Below are 25,174 nucleotides of genomic sequence, written 5' to 3' on the forward strand. Positions count from 1 at the left end.
ATCGCTGAACTTGACAATCGCTGAATTGCCATTCGCTGAAAATGGTTCGCTCAAATGTCGTTCGCTCAAATGACACTCGCTGAAGTCGCTCGCACCGTGGGAATGTATGCGCTTACTTATCTGAAAAGTTTATTGCTGATCATTGTCTAACTTACTGACAAATAGGTACCTATACCTAGGTATGAGATGAAACAAAACTAATTGCTTTTAGATAGATACGACTGGATATTTTATTGCATAGGCACCAAACACGTGCCGAACAAAATAAGGAAATGGGTAACATCCGACGCCAATATAAAAATATGCAGGCTCAGATACTATCGGCTTCACCAAACTCGAGCGGTCGGTGTGCTCTACGCGTACGGCCACCACTAGGCGGCGCTGAACGGCGAGGGAAGGCAGACTGTGCCGCATTACACACGAGCTCAGCAGTACAGTCTACCCGGCAGTCTTGATGGGAAACACAGGGTGGCAGTCGTTATGGGAAGGATAGTCGTTACGGGAAGGACAGTCTACCGATGGTAGGGACAATTGTGTAGGTAATTCACATTTATAGCTATGTAAGTACCAACTACGCGCATGTATTGCCTCAGGACCTTTTGAGACACGCTTGGTGCCTGAGACCTACCTTTGCTCTTAGTTGCGTGCTGTAGACCTGTAACGAGGACCTGCTGGGACGGTGGGAGTGACTGTCAAATTCAAACGCATTGGTGCTTTTGACGCATGACCAATGCACCACTTATGGCCAATACTTTGCTTGTCTTACAGTTTACACTTAATACCCATTACCTAAATGTAATTGCAGTTTCCCTAGCCTATCACCTCCTCAGGACACAGACCCGCCGGCCAGCTGCAGCGTGTGGGTGACAGACGCCGAGCCCGGTCCTCCACTTTGAGCAGTGTCACGACCCGTCGCCGGCAGGGCGGCGGAGCTGACCGGAGGGCCGCCGCCGCTCCCAAGGGATCGATTTGAGCAGGCGGCGGCGGCGGCGGCGGCGGCGGCGTGGGTGGCGGCCGGTCGCTCTCGCGCCGCCCCCTCCGCCGATCTCGCACCGCCCCTATAAAGCGGCGAGCTGGGCCGCCGGGCGAGAACGCGTGGCGGGGCGGACGCGGCGCCAGTGGGCCGCCCGAGTGCGCTGAGGACGGCCGCACGGCGCACCAGCGCGCTAGGGCACAGCACGAGACAGGCGCGCGCGCACACGGGGCCGCCGGCCGAGACTGCCTCGGGCCGTGGCAGAGCGCGGCCGCGGCGGCATCACTGCTAAGGACCAGGTGAGGCCCGCACGGCTACCGGAGCACCAGGCATGCGGTGCCGCGCCGATTTGGCGATGAGTTTGGACTGGATTCTAAGATTTTAATTACACCAGGGAGGTCGTGTTAATTAAAACTGCATCCTCTTGAACAGATTTATGTGAATGGGTGCGTTTCCGCAAGGCATTTCCTAACCCACAGTTCAGTGATCTAAACTGCATAGCCTGGATTATCAATCATGTCCCTTTTTTGAAGCAATGCGTATAAAATTGTATTTCCTTTAAAGAAAACAGAAATGTTCACCTCATGATATCATCCGATTTACGATGGTTAGCTGAAGCATATTTGACTAACATTTTGCACATATTTGGTGCAGATTTGGTCAAATTAGGTTCATTGTGTTTTTTAGTTGTTATCAGCAAGGGGTGCATTTATAATTGCTTATATACCTGATTGTTTTCAATATCAGACATCACGTTGAATAAAATCCCTGAAATAAACTCATTATATTACGACATTTGTTGTAAAAGAGATTTGGTGCAGATCTGGTCAAGTTTGGTGCAATCGACCAATAAGCTGTAGTGAAAACGGCTTTTGTGATCCAGTGAATATAATGCTAGTGACATTTAATCGAATCGTACAAAACCTTTGGTTTTAAAAGATACTGCATCTAGAGCTCATCCTGAAGCTCACCCTGGAGTACATCGCCACACAGGCGTGATAGTTCACTTGCACCGGCGCGGTGGCTTTTGTATGTCTGTGTCAATTCACAACGTAATTGCAAATTTGACCATTCATAAACGATTTTGAGTTTTTTATCACGAAATGGCTATTTCATCTGTTCATGCACGATATTCGTGATCCCATTGTGTTTGCGAATTAGATTAGCTCCTCCAGATTAGCCTTTAAAATGTTTAGCCTGCAAAAAAAAAAAAAAACGTTTATTTAAATCTGAGTAAAGCAATATTATTACAATTGTGTACAGCTTAAAAGCTACCCGGACATCTTCAATTGACGGAAAGGTCAAGGAACGGCTTCCGTGTGTGACCGCTGTACCGATGGTTCAGATGGACCGGAAAAACGGCAAGCATAACCTCTCAAAAAGGGATTGTTGCATGGTCCGTTAGCTTTTCTCAGCAAACCACGGGTCAGGGTAGTCCAAGTAGGTATGCATGTTGCGGAGATTTGAGGTTTGCATTGAACTATCAGGCGAAACCAAGCAGCAGCAAGATAAAGACACAACAACTTTCATGTTGGTATATGTCCAGCAATTTTGCGTGGCTAACAAAATTTCATGGAAGTCACACAATATCCACTGCATTATGGGAGAGGACACGGTTAGGGTCTGACTTAGCAGTTCTGGTGTTGACCACGCAGTGCTGACTTCTCATGCGGTCCGTTTTAAACGGGGTGGGTTCAAGCTCGTTCGTTGCGGGGCTGATACATCCGTCCGTGTTTTCCTTTGCTACCCCTGCGGTTGCGCCTGCAAACCTGTAAATATGGCCCAATCACTTGAATACAATTAAAGTTTCAATGCATGTACTGTGTGCGTGTATTCATAATCATGAGTGATCTACACATGACGTGGCGATTACTGCTCAAACCAGTCTTACGTGCACCACTGCACCACTCTCATATTATTTTGCGTCATCATTTGTTACTCTTCTTTACTTATCGTTATCGATTCCAAGGTGCTGCGATTGTATAATAAACATGCTGGAATGGAAACGTGTTAACTATACCTAACCAATATCCTTATCTGGCTTATAATTTGTTAAAATTGTTTGAATCTCGTTTGTGTGAACTAAGTAATGAAGACCGTGAATCAAATGGAAAACAAGGCAGGTGAATAAAACAAAGAAAATTGAGGCATATCAAAGGGGCCCATTTATTCATGGGCTGAATATGGCTGAATGGATCGCAGACCAGTTGCAATTAATCCTTCGAGGCAGCATTGTACTCCAAAAAAGAACTAGATACCTAACAATAAAATTGAATTTCTTTAACTTATCGGACTAACGGTAGTTTAAAGAGCACGGTTACGCTTTGATTTAATTCTGGATTTGTAGTAAGAGTTATGCAGTTTATCGAAAAACAGGCCAAAGAAACAAAGCTCTGGGCTGATCTCTGCATGACTTTTGAGATAAACCACCACAGCTTGATATAAGTAGATTATCGTGGCGAGAAACAAACCGGAGAGTAGATAGGTATCTCACTAGTTGTGTGTGCGCCTGGTTTGGCGTCGAACGGCGTTGTGAATTGCATTGTAAAAGCATAACGTTGTGCTTTTTTCAATGTCTTTGAAAGGGCCACGAATGACCAAATCATCGAAACTCATCTACGTTTTTCGCAGAAATCTTTGGCAACCATTCTGCTTATAAACCAAGAAACATAATGTAAACGTTCGAAATGACAATACAAATATAGCAGCAGTATGTACCACAGCACATTGTTTTACCTATCGTTATCTTCCCTTACCTGAAGTGAGAGCCGCAGGGGCATTTGTCAGGCCAGTTCCGACCGGGGCACCGGAGACAAGCGAGGCGGCCAGGCCACCGGTTGATTGTATTCGTACTCATACTTAATATTCATGAATTAATTCACTTTTCAATACCCAAAGACAGTTGTTATCCTTCGCGATTAATACTGCATCCCACTTTTGTCCGTTGAGTGCGGATACAGAGCTTGTCACCTTCATGAGAAAGGGATCCGTCAATGAACGTCTCGCAGTAAAGTGGATTGGACCTGGAACCACTCGACGGGGTTGGGACATCTTTTGGCTTTCCCCTTGTTCACTCTTTCTCTGTCTCTTTTTCTGTCTTTGTCTCTGCCTCTGCCTCTGCCTCTCTCTCCCTCTCCCTCTCCCTCTCCCTCTCCCCTCCCTTTCCATCTCCTCTCTCTCTCTCTCTCTCTCTCTCTCTTTGTCTGTCTCTTTCATTTCTCCTTTCTTCTTTATCTCGCTCTTCGTTCTCTTGGCCTCTCTAGGGTAGGGTGGGGTAATTTGAACATGTGGGGCAATTTGAACATAGTGTGAATAACACAAAATTACGGAAAATCCATAAGTGGCATGACAATAAGACCCATGAGAGAAATTATCGTAACTAAAAAGGCTATCATATGAAAGGGGTTTAAAGTTTCAGGGAATGAAGATGTTGACGCACAGTGTAAAAAATCAATGTCGCAAGGATAAACGCCTAACAACACGTCATTGCAACTTCATTGCAGCGCAAAATCTTGCATTGCTAGCGCCTAATACGCAACGGCTTTTGTTGTATAATGATCTAATCAGTGCCTTCAATCCAAGAAATTTGCTTTTGAACCATGTTTTTAAAAATGGCAAAATAACTTTTAGCGTGGGGTAATTTGAACATAGTGTGAGAATTTCAATGAAGACGGGGATAGCTCCGAAAAAACAACGCTCCCAGTTTTTTTGCCATTATTCTCGACCCAGAGCAGTTGCAGGTAAGTGATGCCAGTTTTAGAAAATTTACGTCTAATATCCGTCTAATGTCCGGCATTTTCGTTGATTTTCCGTCCAAAAATGTTAAAGTCAACTATTTGTCCAAATATGTCCGAAAATTATGCAGCTATCAACACTCAAAACCGTCATTTATGCTGCTTATCATGTAATTTTACCAGCCAAAAAGTGTTTATATTGAGAGCTTAACAAGCTTTCCATTCGCCAATCAATGTTACGCACGATTACTTGATAAAATGCTTAAGTGTGGCAGACCATCGTCCAATGTTGTCCAGACTACTAGGTATACCTTTGTGCAATCAATTCCGCATTGGACATTATAAAGAATCGGAACTCCGAATGTCCAGGTTCCGATTGGCACCACTATAACAGATGAAGTAAGGTTTGGTAGAGTTTGTATCGAACGGAGATGATAGACGTTCTGTTAATTGAAGAGAGGCAAATTCTGTCAACTGACCGGTGTGCAGCGTGCAGTTATTGATACTCTGCAACTGTTATTTTTGTTGTTGTGTTGATTTTTCAAATGAAGGTATGTTTAGAATTGCTCTGCCTATTCGTTTAGGGGTCAAACAACATCGGTGCTGGCGAGACTATCGTTTTTATGGCAGGTAAGGGCAGTATGTTCAAATTACCCCACGGTGGGGCAATTTGAACACACCGTGACTTGGTGGAGAAGTGATGCTATGCTATTCAAGGTATGCTCGGCTCGTCCAAAAATGAGGCTTGCATGGTAAAAGCAAGTGACACATGCGCTACTGAAACAGTTTTTCTTCATCCAGGGTTGAGCTGGAATTTGGTACAACGGAGAAGACGTAAAAATATGTTCAAATTACCCCACACTACCCTATTTATCTGATATGATACATTTCTAGACATCTGATTTATCTTTAGTTAGCATTTTGTTTGATAAAATGGAATGAGCTGAGGACGAACAATTGCCGAAAATTTAATTAACGTCTCGTCTAATTTTGCAATTATGATCGAATATGTCAGGCCCCGGCGGCAGCTCAGGGGCGTAGGCAGGGGGGGGGGCCACTGGGCCATGGCCCCCCCCCCCCTTGGGCGCCGAAGGCGCCCTTTGCGATTGGAGGGCGCCGAAGGCGCCCTCCAATCGCAAATGCAATTGTGATATAATCGAATCGAAAAACAATCGCGACTGGAGGGCGCCCTCCAATCGCGAATGTGGTTACAGGGAAAATACGGATGGAGGGCGCCCTCGGAGGACGCCCATTCCAAATACGCCCTCCAAATACGGTTGGAGGGCTCCCTCGGGCGCCCTCCAACCACATTTGTAGGCTGTAGCTCTCTAAGCGTAACGGTGGTCGCCTATGTAAGCCGCTGTCCTGTAAAAAGCGCCCTCTCACCCGAAGGCGCCCTCCTGTAGGTCGCCACCCTGCTACACATTGCCGCCCTTCTGCTGATCGGCGTCCTCATAATTATTGGCGCTCTCCTACCTATTGAGCCCTCATGTGAAATTTTGAAGGCCGCCTTTCTCCCTTTTGGCACCCTCTTGTTCAGTGCCGCCCTCCTACCTATTGGTTCCCTAGTCCTTCCTGTTGAATGTTAATCGGGGCCCTTCTCCTATTGGCGTCCTCGTGTAGATCGCCGCCCTCCTAACCACTGGCACCCTCCTGTTGATCACCGCCCTCCTATCCACTGGCACCTTCCTGTTGACCAGCGCCCTCCGCACAGACGCCCTCCTGTTCGTGTCATCCTCTTGAGCAAAGGCGCCCTCCTCACCATTGCCACCCCCATTTTAATCGTCACCCTTCCGCTCATTGGCGACTTCCAGTTGATGACCGCCCTCCCACCTATTGGCGACCTCTTGTTGATCGCCACCCTCCTATTGGTGCTCTCCTGTTCCTCGCCACCCTCTTACCTGGTGGCGCCCTCCTGTTGATTGTTGATCGGCGCCCTCCTACCTATTGGTGCCCTCCTGTTGATCGCTGCCCTTCTATCCATTGGCGCCCTCCTGCTGCTCGCCAACTTCCTACCTATCGGTGCCCTACTGTCGAAACTCGGGATGTTGATCGGGGCTCTTCTACCTATTAGTGCCCTCCTGTGGATCGCAGCCCTTCTACCTATTGGCAACATCCGTTGATCGCTGCCCTCCTATCATTTATTTACTCCTTTGGCATGTTTTTCAACTTAGTCGTTCTATTGCACATAGTTGATGTCTTGCCTGTGAAAACTGCCACAAATGAACGTGCATTCAGCACAATGAATGAAGTATCTATACCTACCAAAACTATCTACGCTCTACGATGCATAAAACACGTCTTTGGTCTTAACCCTCGCCCGCACATGGGGGGGGGGGGGTGGTTGCCACCCCCCCAGGCAGTCTTTCTGCTCTGCACTCAATATTTTTAGAGCTAGAAGGCTGATTTTTCGTATAGCTGCTCGTCTATCCTTTCTTGATGTCCACTGAAAATTTCAAGTTTCTGTGATTTTTGGTTTCGGAGATATGACCTTGTTTTTCAGGTCATGTCATGACCCAAATGGCCAATTCTCAACATCTTGCGTTTGCCATGGGCCTTGTGAGCTTTTGACACCCTGATTTCGGCCTTTTTTGCCAGTCTTACCTCCCACCTATCATGGAACATGTTGTTCGACGATGTACAGGGGTCAAGGTCAGGGTCAAGGTCAACCTAGGTCATCTAAGATAATTGCGTTTTAGGCAAGCTGAATTTACTTTTTGTGAAGTTTTTTGACTGCATTTTTGGTAAAAACTTCTCAGATCATGATTTCATGTGATATGGACCCAAAAACAATCGGTGCACACATCAGCATACACACAGACACACACAGACATACAAACACATATAATTGACCTTGACCTAACTTGACCTGAAATGACCTCAGCAGCAAAATTCTGGTCGGATAGTGTGACAAAGTGGTTCTAGCTGGCTTAGCACCAGAAAACAGCATCGTCATCGGTATTTGATAAGCAGCGCACTTGATATCCAACGGTGACCCAAAACAGCAACATTTTTTAGTTTGACCTGACCAGGAAGGTCAATGACTGACCTGAGAAGGTAAAACTGGGTATCATTGGATTCGTCTCTTCCCAAAGAATCTTTTTGGTCTTTACTGCTAAGCTCTATCTCCAACAGGAACGAAATGGCGCGGGGGGGGGGGGGGTGGCAACCACCCCATGTGCGTTCTAGGATGGGAAAATGGCATGTGCGGGCGAGGGTTAACGGATTGATCCTACTTTACGTGCATCATGGCATCTATATGGATTACGATTAAGTATTGTCAACAGGTTCGGGCGCAACAGCAGGCATCTGAAGTTTCGGTGATTGAAACTGGTTATGTGGGTACACTGTATGCATCTGTGAGAAGGCTATGAAGGCTGGTCTGAGGTAATTTGGATGATGTTTACGCATCTCGCGCTCCGGTATCAATCCGATACGGTGATCTGGTGCGTAGATATGCCACCGCCAATAAACTTTTATACATCGACACCCATGAGCCAAGCTTTCTGTACAGTTTGTGTGGCAGCGGCCCGACCAAACCTTAGGTATTTTTTACACCTTCAAATTTGGTAAAAGAGCGAGAGGAGCTTTGAACAGTGATCGTATAAAAGGCGTGCCTAAAAAGCGGAGGAAAAGGTTGTTTTCAAAAATTTCGCGCGCCTTCGGCGCAGCATTTCAAGAACACTTAACCTTTTGTGACCTGGAGTATAATGAATACACACGATGCAAAATCAATGCAGCACGACCTATACGAGGTTACGCAAAAAAAAAAACTGGTGGCATGGTAAAAAACGCCTCCCAACCCCCCAACCCCCACTGAGCGATTTTTTATCTCGCGACCGTATGGCGCCCTCCTTGGGTGAGGTGGCGCCCTCCAAACCCTTGGCCCCCCCCCTTCGCGATTTTCTAAATACGCCGCTGCGGCAGCTAGCTGCTGTAGATGTTGTACCTACTTAATCTTGTAGAATAACTGACGACCACAAAACAGCAAAACTCATCCTCACACAATGAAGGGTGAAATTATCAGCATATATTACTATTATAGCATAACTTCTTAGATCCAACGAACTTTACGCAGTGTATCGCTCTTCTATTCAACCCCAAATGTCTAGCGTTTATGAGAATAGTTGAGATCCATTCAAACTCGGTGAGCACTCCTAAATACAGCAGGAATGCGATGTAGGCCGGAAAGCGATTACCGGCGAGTGGCTCAGGTTGCAGGCAGTTGGACGATTGTTTCGCGGCGTGGGAGCCGTGATGGTGCGATTCACAAAGAAACGCTCAACTGCTGAAGCCAGGAGTTGAACACGCCGAGTCAGCAATGTTCGAAGGTGTTAGATGCTCACAAGGTCTCACCTATTGCGACGGAGTTCGGACAATACCGTGACTGTCCGATGAATGCGTAAGACATTTTGTTCCGACGGAAACGGGAAGCATGCTCTATTGCTATAGCGATATCCAGCTACCAGTGGTTAACGCATACAGAGGTTAACGGAAATACATAAAGCATCACAAATGTTAAGAAATCGACTCTTGCATTTCTTGGCATCATAGTCGATTTGACACCCACTTTCTCAGATGTTACAATCAAATTTGCCTGTTGGTGTGACTGGTAGTCGGGTTTCTATCTCAATTTAGTTCTAATCTCGCAATTAAGGTAACGAAGGAGGAATTTCTCCGCTATCCGGTATAATGGTTGGCGCCAGTCGTCATTTAGCATTTCAACATGGCATCAACAGCTTCCCGGCATTATGCCTTTTTCAACACATTCCTCCACGGGTAGTAAGCTTCTACATACCAAACCGCAGAGGAGTAGACATGAACCGTCTGTGATCTGGCTTTACCACGTCAGTTTTGTCACTTCGTGCCATGTATTTATAGATGTATTTTTTGTGATGTGCACATAGGGAATGGCATGAATATTGATTGCTAACTAGTTGTAACTAGCTACCTAGTAAAATTGTAGAGCGAACAATTTTCAGCATGATGGACCCGGTGAAACGTTGCAACTCAGCTGAAAGCAGGGGGCAATCGTGTTCAAGTTCTCAGGGTGAAGCTTAGGGCAATGAATGTTGAAGCACTACTTCGCAATTCCCCCGAGGGTTGCGATGAAGTTGTGGATGCATATAGTTGAATACATTGATCAATGATCATTATGCCATTGTTTATGCTAATGCATGGGTCGTGTCTTGATAATTAACGGATTTTGAAGGACTTTTAGCAGTGGTGATCTGTAATTGACCACATGCGTTTTCCATGTGAAGACGGAGCTAAGCGTCGAACGCGCAAAGGAAGTAGATGAAGACAGCCTGAAGTTATATAATGTGTATGAATGTTATTCGAGGATACCTCACTATACAAAGCACCATTAGTCATAGCTGGAAGATAGAACTATATCGCTGCCCTTAAAAGGGGCATTTAAGCATACACATTGCATGTTTTGGCATTCAACAGTTAAATTTAGCTCAACTGCGGGCTATTGATCATTAGGTTTTAATTTTATTGCATTCATATTTATATTTTACTTGTAATCTTTTCAGTAACATGTAATTCACATCGGATGTGATAAACACACAACAAATCACTCATCTCAATTGCCCTGTATGTACCTACGTCATTTGCGTGCCACCCACGCAGAAGTCATGTTCTCACGAGACCGCAATGACACCCCTCATATTTCTACGTCACCTTAGCCGGACAGCTGACATAAGTTTCACAAATGGTGGCCGGCCGTCAGCACCGTTCGTCAGTGTCGGCCGCGGTTTCAGAGAGCTGTCACATTCATTCGGCGCGCCGGCCGGCTTCCATCCGGTGGCGTCGCTCGGGCCATCTCTCCGGGGTCGCCCCCCCCTCGCCCCCCCCCCCGGCGGCGGGAGAGAGGCGCCGGCGCGCGATCGGTGCCCGCGAGCCGAGCCTCCATTCATCCGGCCGGTCATTCATTCAGGCCGCGCTGAAACCAAATCGCCGCCGCCAGCCGACTCCTCAATCGAACTATGAGCGCTGCATTAGGGCGCGCGTAGAGCCGTAATTGTGCTGTCGGCGACTTTGGTGGACTGCATTACGGACATCAATGGTGACCGGAAACTGCGTGTGCTGATATATGAACCAGAAGACGAATATCGAGTTCATTCATAGACGCGAAACGATAGTAGCGCGTTTATCCATAAATGTTTAATGCATTGAGGCTCCTAGAACAGTTTTGTTTAGGGCTAGTCAATGATGATGAGCTGGTGCATTTTATGGGCAATTGATAAGAGAGCCAATTACTTGAGCTTGATGATCAAGTAAATGCCAGTTTACAAGGGAATTTGACATTCGCCTAGTATTGTACGAGTATTATGGCTGTAGAGCGTATTTCTCTGCTAATGAAGGTATGATGTATGCCCATTGTTTACGCGACGGCCAAAATTCCAGTGTTGTCAGAAGCTAGGGTCAATACTCTATAGGGCATTGACTCTAGCGGTGCTTATAAGCATTAATTTCCCCTATGATTCCGGATTCCAGATAAAATTTATTCGTTTTTATGTGTGATGCCTATTTCTACCGAGCCCCAACATTATCCGCACAGAAACCAGTTGCAATCCATTCAGAATCACTGTCAGCGTCATCCTCTGGGGCCAAGAAGCTCATTATCGTAGTTTAAACAGCAGGCGCTATTTTTATCCCCTATCCTGGTAGGGGAGAACGGGGTCAATTGTAACATTTTTTGCATTTTATCATCTGGTGCAAACACGTTTGCAGTTATAAAACTCTTTCTTTTATTTTCAGAAACTATGATGTTTTGTCCTTAAAATGCTGTTAAAACATTTCCGAAATAACTTATTTTTTGGGTCAAAATTGTTGTCCGAAAAAGTCAACTCATCTGTTACAATTCACCCCAGATACGGGGTCAAAAGTAACACCACCCGGGGACAATTGTAACATGCTAATTTACAGGCTACAGCAACACAATTTTTCCCAAAACTTTGATTTAACAAAAGTATTGAACACTTGTTCATCTTCCCAGACTTGGTAGAGACGGTTCTTCTCAGGAAAAAAGGCTTAAAACCTCGCACTTATACAGGGGTTGGATGGACCTCCTCTCCCTCGGTTTTTCGCAAATAAATCGCGTAAAAAGCTGCCGATTGCGACAAAACCAGTGGCGGATCTACGTTGGGGCAAAATGGGCAATTGCCCCCCCCCCCTAAACGGAAAACCTCTGGGCAAACATATCTTTTTGCCCCCCCCTAAAAAACTACAACTTGAATACTAAAAATATGGTGTTTGAAAAAAAAATGTGAAATAAATGGAGGACTAGAAGGTTGTCATATTCGTGATATTAAGTTGTGAGCTGATAAAAAGTCCTCCGCCCCATGAATGTCAGTCCATCATTCATCAGCAGTGCTACTACTGCTACTGCTACCAAAAAAAAAACGCGATTTATTGAAACCTTGAACCAAGTAAACAAACCGTCAACAGCAGACCGCCAGACGCCAGTGGGGTCAGGGGTCACCACACTGGTGAGCGGTTGGACAGTGGTGGGTTTGCATGGGTATATAAGAAGTGTTTGCATAATATTTTATTGCTAGATAGCATGGGTGTAGGAGCTGAAAAATATTGGTGGGTCTAAATATCCATTAGTACCTAGCATTTCCACTGTGGCTACATTAGTTATGTCCAGAGGCGGATACAGCCATTTCCAAAGGGGGTGCCAAAAGTCACTCAGTGATGGCCAGAAAGAACGGTGTACTGCGTGCCTTTGAGAACAAGTGCGAGATAGGTTTCTGAGAGGAATAACGTAAAGAAGATTACCAATCGCGGCTTTTTCATGAGCCATACCGTTATCTAACGGGGACAAACACAGAAAGGCTCAGTCAGAGCTTTTGGTTTGCGAGGTGTTGGAGAAGCTCAGTATGTTGTGGGAACTTAACGCTGTTCAGTGTGATTCCGTTGGCTGTTGCGCTGTGGTCCTATGTATAGTTACGAGCCAGCGAGCGCAGCGAGCGAAGTGAGTCTTTCCAATATAACGGAAAAATCTCAGTATGAGCGGCCCGGCCCGGCCCGGCCCGGCCTGTAACGCTTTTGAGAGGCTTATATCTCAGCAACCGCTGGACCGATTGGCCTGCGGTCTTTTTTGCTGGGTAGCCCCATCCCTTCTACCCCGTAATCGACTACTTTTGATGCACCTCAGTGACCGTCGTGGCACGTGCCACGTGAAAAGTCAAGGGTGTTCAAGCTGTTTTGCAAAAGTAGTGATTTTGAGAGGCCCATATCTCAGCAGCCGCTTGGGCGATTGACTTGCGGTAATTTTTGTAGGGTAGCAGCATCCCTTCTACCAAAAATAGGATACTCTCGATGCATGTGGGTCACCCCCAGTGCACGTGCAAAATACAACAATAAGAGGTGACAAATTTGTTCCCATTTTAATAACTCGGTAATTACTGGGGCGATTTCGCTGAAACTTGGCATACAGGTAGGCACCCACCAGGCAATGCATTCCCATGTGTTGCGGTTAAGGTGCTACTGCACGTGCGCACGTGCAGGGGGCGCTTCCAGACCTCGAGAACGGCTGGGCTGATTGCGCTCAAATTGGGTACACGGTTGGGGACCAGTTAGTAGGGTGCCGTGCAAGTCAGTTTGGACCCCGTTTGCACGTGCGCACGTGCAGAATGCCGCTTCCAGATCTCAGGAACGGCTGGGCCGATTGCGTTCAAATTTGGTACACCGCTAGCGACCGGTTAGAAGGGTGCTTTGCGCAAGCCCGTTGGAAGTACCCTCTCGCCCTTCCGCACGTGCAGCCTGCAGGGCTCACTATCTCGCTCGCTCGTTCTTCGCCCAAAAGGTGTTCTACTGGTCTGTAGAAGCATCGTTTATCTCCTCTCGAAGGTAACACTTATTGTACCAGTAAAACGCCTTTTGGGCGAAGAACGAGCGAGCGAGATAGTGAGCCCTGCACGTGCGGAAGGGCGAGAGGGTACTTCCAACGGGCTTGTGCATAGCACCCTTCTAACCGGTCGCTAGCAGTGTGCCAAATTTGAACGCAATCGGCCCAGCCGTTCCTGAGATCTGGAAGCGGTATTCTGCACGTGCGCACGTGCAAACGGGATTCAAAATGACTTTTGCACGGCACCCTACTAACCGGTCCCGAACCGTGTACCAAATTTGAGCGTAATCGGCCCAGCCGTTCTCGAGATCTGGAAACGCCCCCTGCACGTGCGTACGTGCAGTAGCACCCTAACCGCAACACATGGGAATGCATTGCCTAGTGGGTGCCTACCTGTATGCCAAGTTTCAGCGAAATCGCCCCAGTAATTGCCGAGTTACTGAAATGGGAACAAATTTGACACCTCTTATTTTTGCACGTGCACTGGGGGTTACTCACATAGAGCAAGAGTATCCGACCTTTATAGTTCGTTTTTCTTAAGTTCGACCCTCACTGTAATCGTCTCTTTGAAGATATTATAGGATTAAATTGGACTTACTCCACAAGAGAATCGTTTTCGGTCGGAGCTTTCGACATGTATTACATGTCCTCTTCAGCGAAGGTCGGTAATCGGGGCGAAAATAAAACGTTCGGGTCGAATCGAATCGCACTTTAATCCTATAATATCTATTTGCTCTCCACACTAACATGTCTCTACGTCTCTTTGAACATAGCACGAGAATTGCTAGCTGAATTACTTAGAAAACTGGCTGGCGCACCTTGATTTCATAGACGATTTATTTTACTCAAAATTATTTCTTCCTGGCTCTTATTTCCCAGACTCCTAGCTCGTAGTCGCCTTTATATACAACCCCACAGAGATAGACATCTTGTCAGAAATTATAACTGAACTGATCAATAGATCGTACGGCATTTAACAGAACGGTATATCATCGGCTTTTAAAACTTATTTGGAAAATATTATTCATGTCTGCAGTACAATGTGCGCTAACCAGTTTTCTTAGTAATTCAGCTAGCAATTCTCGTGCTATGTTCAAAAAGATGTTTACAGTGAGGGTCGAACTTAGAAAAAACGAACTATAGGTAGTAGAAGGGATGCAGCTAGCCTATAAAAATTACCGCAAGACAATCGCTGAAGCCGCTGCTGAGATATGGGCCTCTCAAAATCACTACTTTTGCGAAACTGCTTGAACACCCTTGACTTTTCACGTGGCACGTGCCACGACGGTCACTGAGATGTATCAAAAGTAGTCAATTACGGGGTAGAAGGGATGGGGCTATCCAGCAAAAAAGACCGCAGGCCAATCGGTCCAGCGGTTGCTGAGATATAAGCCTCTCAAAAGCGTTACAGGCCGGTCCGGGCCGGGCCGGGCCGCTCATACTGAGATTTTTCCGTTATATTGAAAAGACTCGCTGCGCTCGCTCGCTCGTAATAATTTTGCTAGCTCGCGAAGTTTAGTCCCAAAGTTAAGGAATGTTCATTGTAATTGCATCAATAAATGCAGGACCGAAAACAAATGCGCTGTTCAGCCTGTTCTTCGTCTATTTCTTGTTGGGATTCTTAATCGACTGATCTCATTTTCTATTACCGGAAACAACTGTTAATACGTTTAACTACGTGGCAACCCTGACTGCGTATAGTATCGCAGGTACGCTGATGTGGCCTTTGGTCGTGGGCATTTACACATGAACCTGCTGCTGCGACCCTTATCGGTCTCCGGCTACAGAAGCCCTTGAGAACCGGCGCGGGCGGACCTTTCGGACGAGGTCTTGCCGAGGTGATGCGGGAGGTAGAGGACGGACCGTCCATAGCGCCGGTGAGCTATTCTCTAACTATCTCCCGGAGTCTGGGTGGCTGCAATTTTTTTTTGCGCTGCCCTGGCTTGGCCAGACTGACAAAAATGTAGAAAATAAAAAAAATCCCGAAATCCGAGGAGAAAAATAGGGGTAGCTCGTTTTTTTTTTGTTCCTAAGACTGGACGTTTGAAATTCTCGCCGACTTGCCTGGCGGCGCAATGTTTGCCCCCCCCCCCCCCTAAACTCAAATCCTAGATCCGCCACTGTAAAAATTTATAAAATGCACTCAAAAACACATTACTGTGCACAGCCATCGACATACCCGGCACTTTCGCTTCAAACTCCGTTGGGAAAGGCAGTATAGAATAACGCATTTTCGGTCTTAACATTAGCGCATTCTATTGGTAAGTTTATGAATTATTAACACTGTTACAATTGCCCCGTGTTACATTTGACCCCGCTCTCCCCTACCTCTTTTGGAACTTGTCCATCCGTGACAGCCGCAGACACAGAGCAACTAAAATGATCTGAAATTATCCAGAGCTGTGAGTGGACTCCAGGACACTCTCTGCGCGCCTGGCTCTAGGGGCGGCGGCCGCGCCGCACCGGCCTCAGCCGCCGGTAATTGGCTAATACCTCAGACGGTAACGCTCCGTTTGACGAGTGCTGCAGAGGGCGATGAGCCAGCGCGGATCGCTGGGTCCATCGGCCGGTGGGCCCAGCGGCCAGCGCCGCTCTCTAGCAGTAGCTACAGGGCGGCCTGGGCCTTTCATCATTTAAATAGACGCATTAGCTTAATTAGCCATTTAGATGTCCAACAGATTGTAAACAAGGAGCAACACATCAGGCCTCCTGCTGAACAGCTGAGCTGTGTCGGAGCGCTGTTCCTTTCAGCATGCGGCGCAGGTTATTGGGTGCTCCTATTCAAACGGAGACGGCAGAGCCGTGTTTCTGTGTAACAGGTGATTGGCTATAGCGGCGTAATATCCTCCAAGTCACCCGGATCTCGGCCCAGGCCCTGTGGGGGCGAGCAGCGCTGTTCAATAGGACCAGCCGGCGCCGCGCTATTTCCGGGTCGCTGGAGGTCGGTTTATATGCAATCTGCAGGAGAGGGTCGCCAGTAACCGGGGAAGATGGGCCGGCCGATTTAGCGGGCCGCTCGCCGACGGCGTTTGATGTGTGGACGTGTGACACCGGCCGTGGAGGCAGCCAATAGCCAATCTAGCGGCCGATAAAAGAAACAAAGAGGCTGTGATCCGTCTGGGGCAGATGAGAGACGCTCGAGGGAGCCATAAATAGCGACCATAACCAAACAACAAAGGACCTTTTATGTTTGATTAAAGCTAATACTGCTCAAGCATGCGCCCGTTATAATTTTGTGACGAGGCCGTGGCTGACAGCTCAGTCATTAGTGAAGGGTAACAAAAACTGTAATGCACCAAAGTCACTATGGGGCAAAAACTACGGATTTAGCCGCAAGCTCCGTTATGAATAAGCACTTGTCAGTTGGGAACGATGACCGTTGAGGTGAAAGTCAAATATTTTGACCTAGCGATGAACAAAAACGAATAACGTTTCGGAGGAACGCGTCGGCCCGAGTCTACCAACACCATTAAAGGGACTATCCCACCTTCTAAAATGTTGTTAAAACCAGTTAAATTGTGCCCGACTTTATAGATTGGATGACCAGGAACACGGTTCTGGCATTTATTTTTCATTAAACATCTTAGGCTTCCCATATTCCAAACACAAACTTTCAAATATGTGACGTCACAGCCCAAAATTACCTCCTTCCCCAGGCCACATTACTGTCATAAAGCTGATTCTTTTTACTCTGTAGGCACCACAACAAAGTTCAGACCAAGTTTTAAGCGATTTTTCAACGAACAAACCCATTAAATCAGAATGACTAAACGAGGTGACGTCACACTAACGGTCGCTCCATGTTGAAGATAGGGCCTTGTACAAGGCCCATTTTCAAATGAAGGGAACGAATTTCTTCAACACCAAGAGGCCGCGGGGGTTGCAACCTAGATAGATAGTGGTTTCTGAACCTCGCCGCAAACTTGGCTATATCAACTCAAACCCCATGTTAAAGGTGGGATAGTCCCTTTAATGGTGGATCGTTTCTTTGTGGCTCAGCTGCACAACCACTAAGAAGCCGTGTCGCTGGCACGCTCTATGCGGCTGTAGAACCTTACCTACTCTGCCCGTGGGAGCTTGTTCTGCGGCCCCCCGGTGTTCCCACACCGGCGCTCTTTTCTGTTAGGGACGACAACAATAGGTGCCAGGATAACGCCGAGTCAGCGTGTCCCCTAGCAAAACACACAATCAAAGTGTCGACCTCGGCTATGATGGACTAAGCGAGGCGCTTCGACCCGGCACTCCTCCCTGCTCCGCCAGTGACTTGGGAGTATTATCGGTAACATTGCCCTTATATTGCATAATACATAGGCATGCTTGCCTATGCAATGTAGATGGGACAAAGACAACCCCAAAACTCAAGATATCTCAAGAACAGAAAACAAGCGGCTAGGTTAGTTTATCATCCTTTTACAAATTCTTAAAGTTTCTCAGCCGAATCATTCATTGATTCGTCCTCATGCTTATCAACATGTTAGGTGTTGACACTTTAAATAAATTGAGTCGTAAAAATGGAATTAATGCAAATAAAACGAGTTTATTAACTATCCTTTCTGTTCATTATGTAATGAAAATTGTCGTACCCTAGTGTTTAACGCCTGGACCTGAGACAGACTCAGGCCGGTCCATTGTAGTTCTGCAGTTCATGCCTACATATGAGAACTGTACCAATAGCGCATGATGCAAATTAAGCAAAATACACCTTCATAGTAGAAACATGTGATTTCCTTAGTTATGCCAAGTCAGTTATGAAGTTCTTATCGATGATGCTCTTGCCTCTTAGGTATATTTTCTCCCACATTTTCATTGCCTTTTCATCCCACTAGTTTATGTTCGTCTTTTTACCTTATTTTGCTTCTGTTTATTCTACACGCTTTTTTCTTTCTTTTGGTTCTCCCTCTTTCTTCTTGAGCTCTCCATCTCCCTGTTGTTCCCTGCTCGTTGTGCCGTAGACCCTCCAATCTGACCCGCTGTGCTGCGCTCCGGCCTGTGTTCCGGCAGGCTCCGCCGATGCCCAGCTGCTGTCCCCGCTGCTGCTGCTGGTAGCCCCTGGCCAGCCACCGTCGGTGATGGGGCTCCGCCTGCCTCTCAGCGCCCTGCTGCTGCTGCTGGCCACCCTGCTGTCGGCCGCGCGCGCCCAGCACGACACCGACCAGTCGCAGCCGCCGCCCGAAAAACGCCAGCGCGAGCGCAACCAGTTCGTGCCGTACAACTCGTACGCGCCGCGCGAGCCCAGCTGCGAGCAGCTGAGAGCCATGTGGAAGCTCTCCAAGCGACAGCACCGGAACGCAGTGCGCACAAACGCCGTGCCCCGCTACCAGGAGCCGTACCTGCTGGGCCGCGTGCACGACACGCTGCGCCACAACCCGCTGTACGACGCGCCGCGCCACCGGCCGCAGCCCACCTTCGGCACCGTGGTCAACGGGCCGGGCGAGCACCAGCGTCAGTTCGCCACGCCGGCGCTCACCGAGCTGGTGCAGAGCCGGCCGGCCGGCCGTCCGGCCGACCACAACCTGCGTGACCTGGTCCGCATGCTGGAGCGGCCCGAGCTGCCGGCGGCGCCGCCCGAGCCGCAGAGTCTGAGCGGCGCCCAGTACGGCCGCGTGCGGCTCTACCCCCGGCCGCGCTCTGACGCCTCGGCGGCGCGGCGCCTGTTCCAGCGGCGCGCCGCCGCCGCCGCACCTGGCAGACATCGAAGGGTGAGTCTCGGGCTGTCCGCTCTCGCAGAGGGAGGGCGGCCGGATGTGCGGGGGCAGCGGGCCGGCGAGCTGACCGGGGGCGGCGGCCGATTGATGGCGGCGGCGCCGCGGTGTGCGGTGGCAGCACGGCCGGTGCCGCGGCTATCGGCCAGCCCAGACCCGGCCGCCGGGTCCGTCACACCCCGGCCATTCATTCGGAGAGCTGAGCTCTCGGGTACGCCGCCGGCCGGCCGGCGCGCGGTGGCCGCCCATCCGGGGCGTGCTGGCGGCAGCTCTTTGGGCCGATGAGCTCAGGGCTGACGTCACCCGCTCCCAGCAGGTGGGAGGCCTTGCGTGCTCTGGCTGACTCAGACGGCCGTATTCGGCGGCACCGGCGCTGGCTCAGGGGAAGGCCTGCCGGAATCGGGCAGAGGTCGACAGCCGTTTTTGATGACGCCTCTGTGCCGCCGGCCGACGCCGCTGTCTGATGCCATCAGAGGGTGGCCCTCAACGGCCGTTGGCGATGCGCAGCAGGGGGCGCCGTCAGTCGTCAGATGACGGCCGCCGACGCGAGCTGGTGGGCCCGAAGGCCGGTGACAAATTTGGGAGGACCCGTCGCCCGCCGCCCGCTGCCACACCGACGGAGAACGGGGAGGGAGGGAGTCCGGGGTACAACCTTCTCAGAAAGTAACTGACCGCTCGGGTGGCGGCGACCTGCAGCGAGCGGGTGACAGGCGAGTGGGAGGACGCGTGGGTCGAGTGTCCCCAGCTCAATGGGTATTGGACGGGAGTGGGACCGGGCCGACCGGCCGCCCCCTCGCCGTGTCACCTGCTGTGGCTGCAGCCGGAAGCTGCCGCTCCCGCCACTGTGTGTGTAAATACGCACCGCTGGAGTGTGGGTGTGTTTGTGTAACCACTGACGCTCGATGTGCGCCGAATTAACCGCGCCGTGTGTCTGTCGCTGTGTCCGGCAGATACCGGACCTGTAGACGGCGGGAGCAGAGATCGGCTGAGCACGCTCCGGAGGGGCGCGTCTGTCCGGTCCGGTCCCGGCGCCAGGTGTGCCCCCTGAGCCCACAGCTGCTGCTGGGACCCGACCCGGACACCGGACACCGGACCCGGACCCGGACACCTGCGCCAGCGCGCAGGACTGCCCTGCCGAGGACACCTCCCTTCAGAAGACTCACCGACGCCGAGAAGGCAGCTCCGAAAGGCTACCGCGGCGGAAAAGGGAACGTTCCACCTATCGGCAGCATACGGCTACCGACTTTGGGCAGACACACATTATTTTTGTCCTGTTCGCACTAATGATGTCATAATGTGTCGAAGTATGGGAAGGTGTTTCATCTTTGTCGTCTCCGTTGCATTGATAGAGAGTTACTCACAAATAAGCAATGAGCTCGAGCAATTACCGCGCACATTTAGTGCGCATGGCACGCATGAACATTCAGTATATCGTGATGTTGTTCACTGACACCGGTGCATAGTACACTCAAGCTCGTATTTGTAGCTTGCACGATGAACAAAGCAGCTTAGGAGCCCCGTTGATACTATTTGGGACATACAGCTCACCTCATCGATCTAAATTTAAACTACGCGCTTTTAATGTGACCAGTCATCTCATTTCTGTTCGTTACGGGAAACAGACTCGGGCATGTATCATGATGGGTAATGACACCTCTCGGCGTGTCAAGTGATGTGGCTGAGAGCACGCGCCCGGCGGCCGGCGAAGTGCGCTGCCCCGGGGGTCGTCGATCACCGTCGATCTCCGTAGTCGGCGCTGGCTGTTGGGGGCAGGCAGAGCCCGCCCGTCTTCAGAGGGACCGCTGACCACCTGCCTGTCAGTAGCGACCCTCCGCGGGCCGCGGCGGTCCCACCGGCCGGCCGGCGCGCGGCCCGCCGCCGCAGGGTCGATCGCCGGTCGCCGGGATCGGCCACCGGAAATCGGACATGCCTGCCGGCTCAATAGCTGTCGGCCCGTCTGGAGACAGCGCGCGGCGCTGACAGAGGAGCGGGGCGGGGCGGCGCGCGCGGCCGGGGGCACGCGACACCGACACCGGCCTCGGCCGCCGGCGGCAGCATTGATCCCGTCCCGAGCGGCGACCCAGATGAGTTGGCAGCCGCGCGGTCGGCCAGCGCCGCTGGCACCCGCGGTAATCGGCCGCCAGCCGACACCCCCGTTTGGCGGCGCGCGACGCGCGTCATCGGCGCATAGCGCGCCACCGGACCATCGCCGAGCGGCGGCCAACAGCCGCCGCAGCTGGCGCCTTCGCGAGAAACGGTCACGAGTTTCAGTCAGCCGACCGTCTCCCGCCGACGGCAGGAAGCCGTATTTTCCTGTTTGGTCGCTCTCGGGCGTCAGCGCCAGGCGGGCCGCTTCATAAGTGCGCCGACGGCGGCCGGCGCGGTTAAATTGGTCCCTCCGAGGCCTGTTAAGACGCAACAGATGACGGGGATTTGTTGCCGGAAGTTTACGACAGATGATTCAGCAGCTGGTGTCTGGCTGGAGGTCGTCTGAAGCGCTGTCGGGCGCTCCTGTCGATGATGGACGGTCGGCTCAGAAAGATGACCGGCACAAACGGCCGCGCCACCGCGCTCCACGCCATTTGCACGGGCGGCGTTCGTTTCCGAGGCGAATGGGTGATATTTCGGCGGAGGTGGGCGGCCCAGTAGCCTTTCCGCCGGGTCTGTCGGCTCCAATACCGGGAGGGCGCGGCGCCGCGGTCAGCAGATGGTCTGGACGGACGGCGCAGCTGGTTACCGGGTGGTCAGCCGATGGTTGATGCGGTGCCCCTGACCGGCCCTATCAGAGCGTGGCAGCCGGTGTTGGCCGACCGCCGGCCACCTCAGCTAGCCCGGCCCGCCGACCGGGCGCCGCCGCACCGCCGTACCGCGCCAGCCATTCCGGCACCAGTCATCTGACGTCACAACGCCAAATCTAAACGGCGTTTGTCTAATCTCAGTCGCCCAAGTGTCTGCTTCAGCGCTTGATATATAAACTAATAATGTCCGTTTCTAAATCTGTCGAGACTCGAGCTCGATTGACTGGCGGCTGCCCGATCCAAATGGGCGCGCCGGCCGGGCCCGGGCCGCTGCCGCCGGGGCCGGGTCGAGCTGCAGCCGCGTCGCGCGCACGGTGGCCGCCGTTTGTGTATGGGCGCCGCCGCGGCGGCCGCGCTGTTGGCTCTGCGGCGTTATTGTGTTGACCCGGGCCGGCCGGACGCCGGCGGTGTCCCGCTGCCCGCCCGCAGACCCTGACCGACCGCCGCGCCGGCCGAGGCGCGACCCTGACCTCAGGCCGGCGCCGCCGCCGACCGCCCCTGCCCCGCTCCGGGCGTTAGCCCGCCGGCCGGCCGCCGCTACCGGTGTGGACGCTTCAGCAGGCCCAGAGTCGCGGCCGATGCAGACTTATCTCGTCAAATGGTTCACATGGTCTTCCAAATAATCTCAACTCGGGGAACAGATTTATTACCCGTAGGAGAGCGTAGATCTGCACTCACTCGTATCTGGACGCACCTTTTGTATTGGCACTAAATCGGAAATAGGGTTTTTGAGTGTATAAATTTAAGATTGGTGGTCGCGCTGGACGTTCTGATGAGCTGGTCGCCGCCCCCGCCTCGGCGTCGGACCGATGGAGGGTGGTGATAGGCTACGGGCGACCCACAGGCGCCGGCTCACTGTACTTGTTGTCTATTTTTCGAGCGTTTGTATGTTGTATCGCTGGGGCGTTGGCTGGTTGTCTGATGGCGCAGAGACGAGCGCATTGTTACGCCGGGTCCGCAGAGACCCTGTCTGGCCGAACCGGCCGTCCGCCGCCGGCCGGCCCCGGCGTGCTCCCGCTCCTTCCTCAGACCACACTCGGATCTCAGTTTCGGCCGCAGTACTTACTCATGTTTGTCCCACTTATCGTGTGATGTGGCTGGCCACTACTTAGTTTCCCTCACTCTGTTTTACACCTGCGTCGCCCCGTCCGTCCCATCCCTGGACGGCCGGGGTGCCGCCGGACTGTTGCACCTCACGCCCTCACGGCAACCAGACCCGATGGCTATCAGCTCTGCGGTCGCTGTGTGTGCCGTACATACCTCCACAGCAGCTCTGTGCTCTGTGCGGAGCCGGGCGGGTCTCAGCGCGCGGCGGCGGCCGGTGGCTGCGCGGCAGTGCGCTCGTCACCCCACAGGCACGACCGGGCGCGTCTGACGACACGAGAGGAACGAGAACTGTGAACGGATGTGACGCGCGCGCGCTCCGAACCGCCGACCTGTCCTGTCGATACAGCACCCATCTGGGACTGTGCGCGGTCACCGAGCTATCGTCACCGCTCTGTCCCCGGACTATCGTCACCGCTCTGTTACCGACACCCCACCGGGCGACCCGGCCGGCGGCGCTCTCCGCTCCCCGGGTGAGCTCGGTGCTGAGAACGGCGACGGCCGGCGGACGTTCGACGCGCCTCGCGCTGCGTCGCACGCGATCGTACACCACTTCCATGAACAGCGGTGGGCGCGCTGGTTGGTCTGTGTTATGTTTTTGTCGGTGCGCTGTTCTTGTATTTTCAATGGGCACGCAGAATTTGAATATCTATACTACTCGTACATGGCATGTGCATAGATAACTGGAAAAACTCTCGGAAAGACGTTTACTTGACGAAGTTCAGCTGAAGACTTGGTCAAGTTTTTAAATGTTTCATACTGCAAGCGTAACCTTATGTTTCTACCCAAACTGCCTATTGCTGTCCATCATATTTATTGTATGAAAATTCAAAACTTCGATATTTGCAAAGGTTCAACTTATGACGTTTAAGCTGACCCAAAAGAAAAACGTGAATAAGACCTTGCAACCTTGAATGTAAAAAGGCACTTTTTATCTTAACTATGGCCGCAATGATTTACTAAAGTCTGTAGCGCAGGAGTCGACCTCCGGGAGACGTTTTCTGATATCAATGCACATGTTTCTCGGGGGTGTGTGGGAACTGGGACATCCGTGTGGCAGGCAGCTCGGTCATCTTGCTTTAACGTGATTGTACCTGTCGGCGACAGATTTATCTGCTAGTTATGTCCTCAGCGGCGACTGAAAGTACACTCTAGGGGCGCTGCACAGTGGAGCGCCTCCTTCCATATAATCTGTAATCGGCACTCGCTGGCACGGTCGTTCCACCTCCGCGCACCTCGGCTCACCGGCGACTGGCGACTGCACGGCGCCCGCTGCGACCTCAGGCTACTCGTATATCAATAATTATCGTATCACCGGAACGATCATATCCTCTATGGCATATCCTGACTGCATATCTAAGTCGGCACACGTCTCTGTCTCTGTCTCTGTCCCTGTCTCTGTCCCCGTCTCTGGCTCTGTCTCTGTCTCTATCTCTGTCTCTGTCTCTGTCTCTGCCCTCGGCTCCGTTTCGGCGGACTCGGCTGAGTTTGTGTGCGAACAGCGCCCGATGACGTCCGTGGTCGGCCGTCTGCCAACACACCGTCGTGACGTAACTGTGACGTCACCAGCTGTCCGAGACGAGGCACGGGCCAGACGTCACCGCTAGAAACTGCGTATAGCTTTGTTCTTCGAGCTTATGATAAATATTACTGTCAATAGCTATACGGCGTCGTGCATGCTGGTATCGACTCACCGCAGGCCAGACAAAAATAAAATCCTTAATAACATGTCTACTATTCGCTGTCTGTTTCTTTCGCGACTGGACTTATAAACACGTCTGACTAGATGTGGACACACAGTACATCACGGTCTGAACCTATAATCCACTCATTCAGTCACTGTATACGACTAGCCAACTTCTATGTATACTGAACATATATTATAATCCATCTCTACGTGTAGGACTAGGTACACACATACAAGGCCAAGTGACGGCAGTGTTAGCATGAGACAGCAGCAAAATGATAAAGTAGGAAATAGTTGAAAGCTGGATAGGTAG

The 25,174-nt window shown here is 50.9% G+C and overlaps 1 protein-coding gene across 1 annotated transcript; it reads left to right on the forward strand.

Annotated features, from left to right (window-relative positions):
- Positions 1-1,104: 1,104 nt before the first annotated feature.
- Positions 1,105-24,911, forward strand: LOC122379023. The gene is made up of 3 exons (XM_043360871.1): positions 1,105-1,272; positions 18,572-19,269; positions 20,223-24,911. Exons 2-3 carry the CDS (start codon positions 18,640-18,642, stop codon positions 20,235-20,237), a joined length of 645 nt encoding a protein of 214 aa, XP_043216806.1. The 5' UTR covers positions 1,105-1,272; positions 18,572-18,639; the 3' UTR covers positions 20,238-24,911.
- The last annotated feature ends 263 nt before the right edge of the window (positions 24,912-25,174 follow it).

Source organism: Amphibalanus amphitrite, unplaced genomic scaffold (assembly GCF_019059575.1).
Source record: "Amphibalanus amphitrite isolate SeventyFive unplaced genomic scaffold, NRLGWU_Aamphi_draft 000069F_arrow, whole genome shotgun sequence".
In the NCBI taxonomy this organism is placed as follows: domain Eukaryota; kingdom Metazoa; phylum Arthropoda; class Thecostraca; order Balanomorpha; family Balanidae; genus Amphibalanus; species Amphibalanus amphitrite.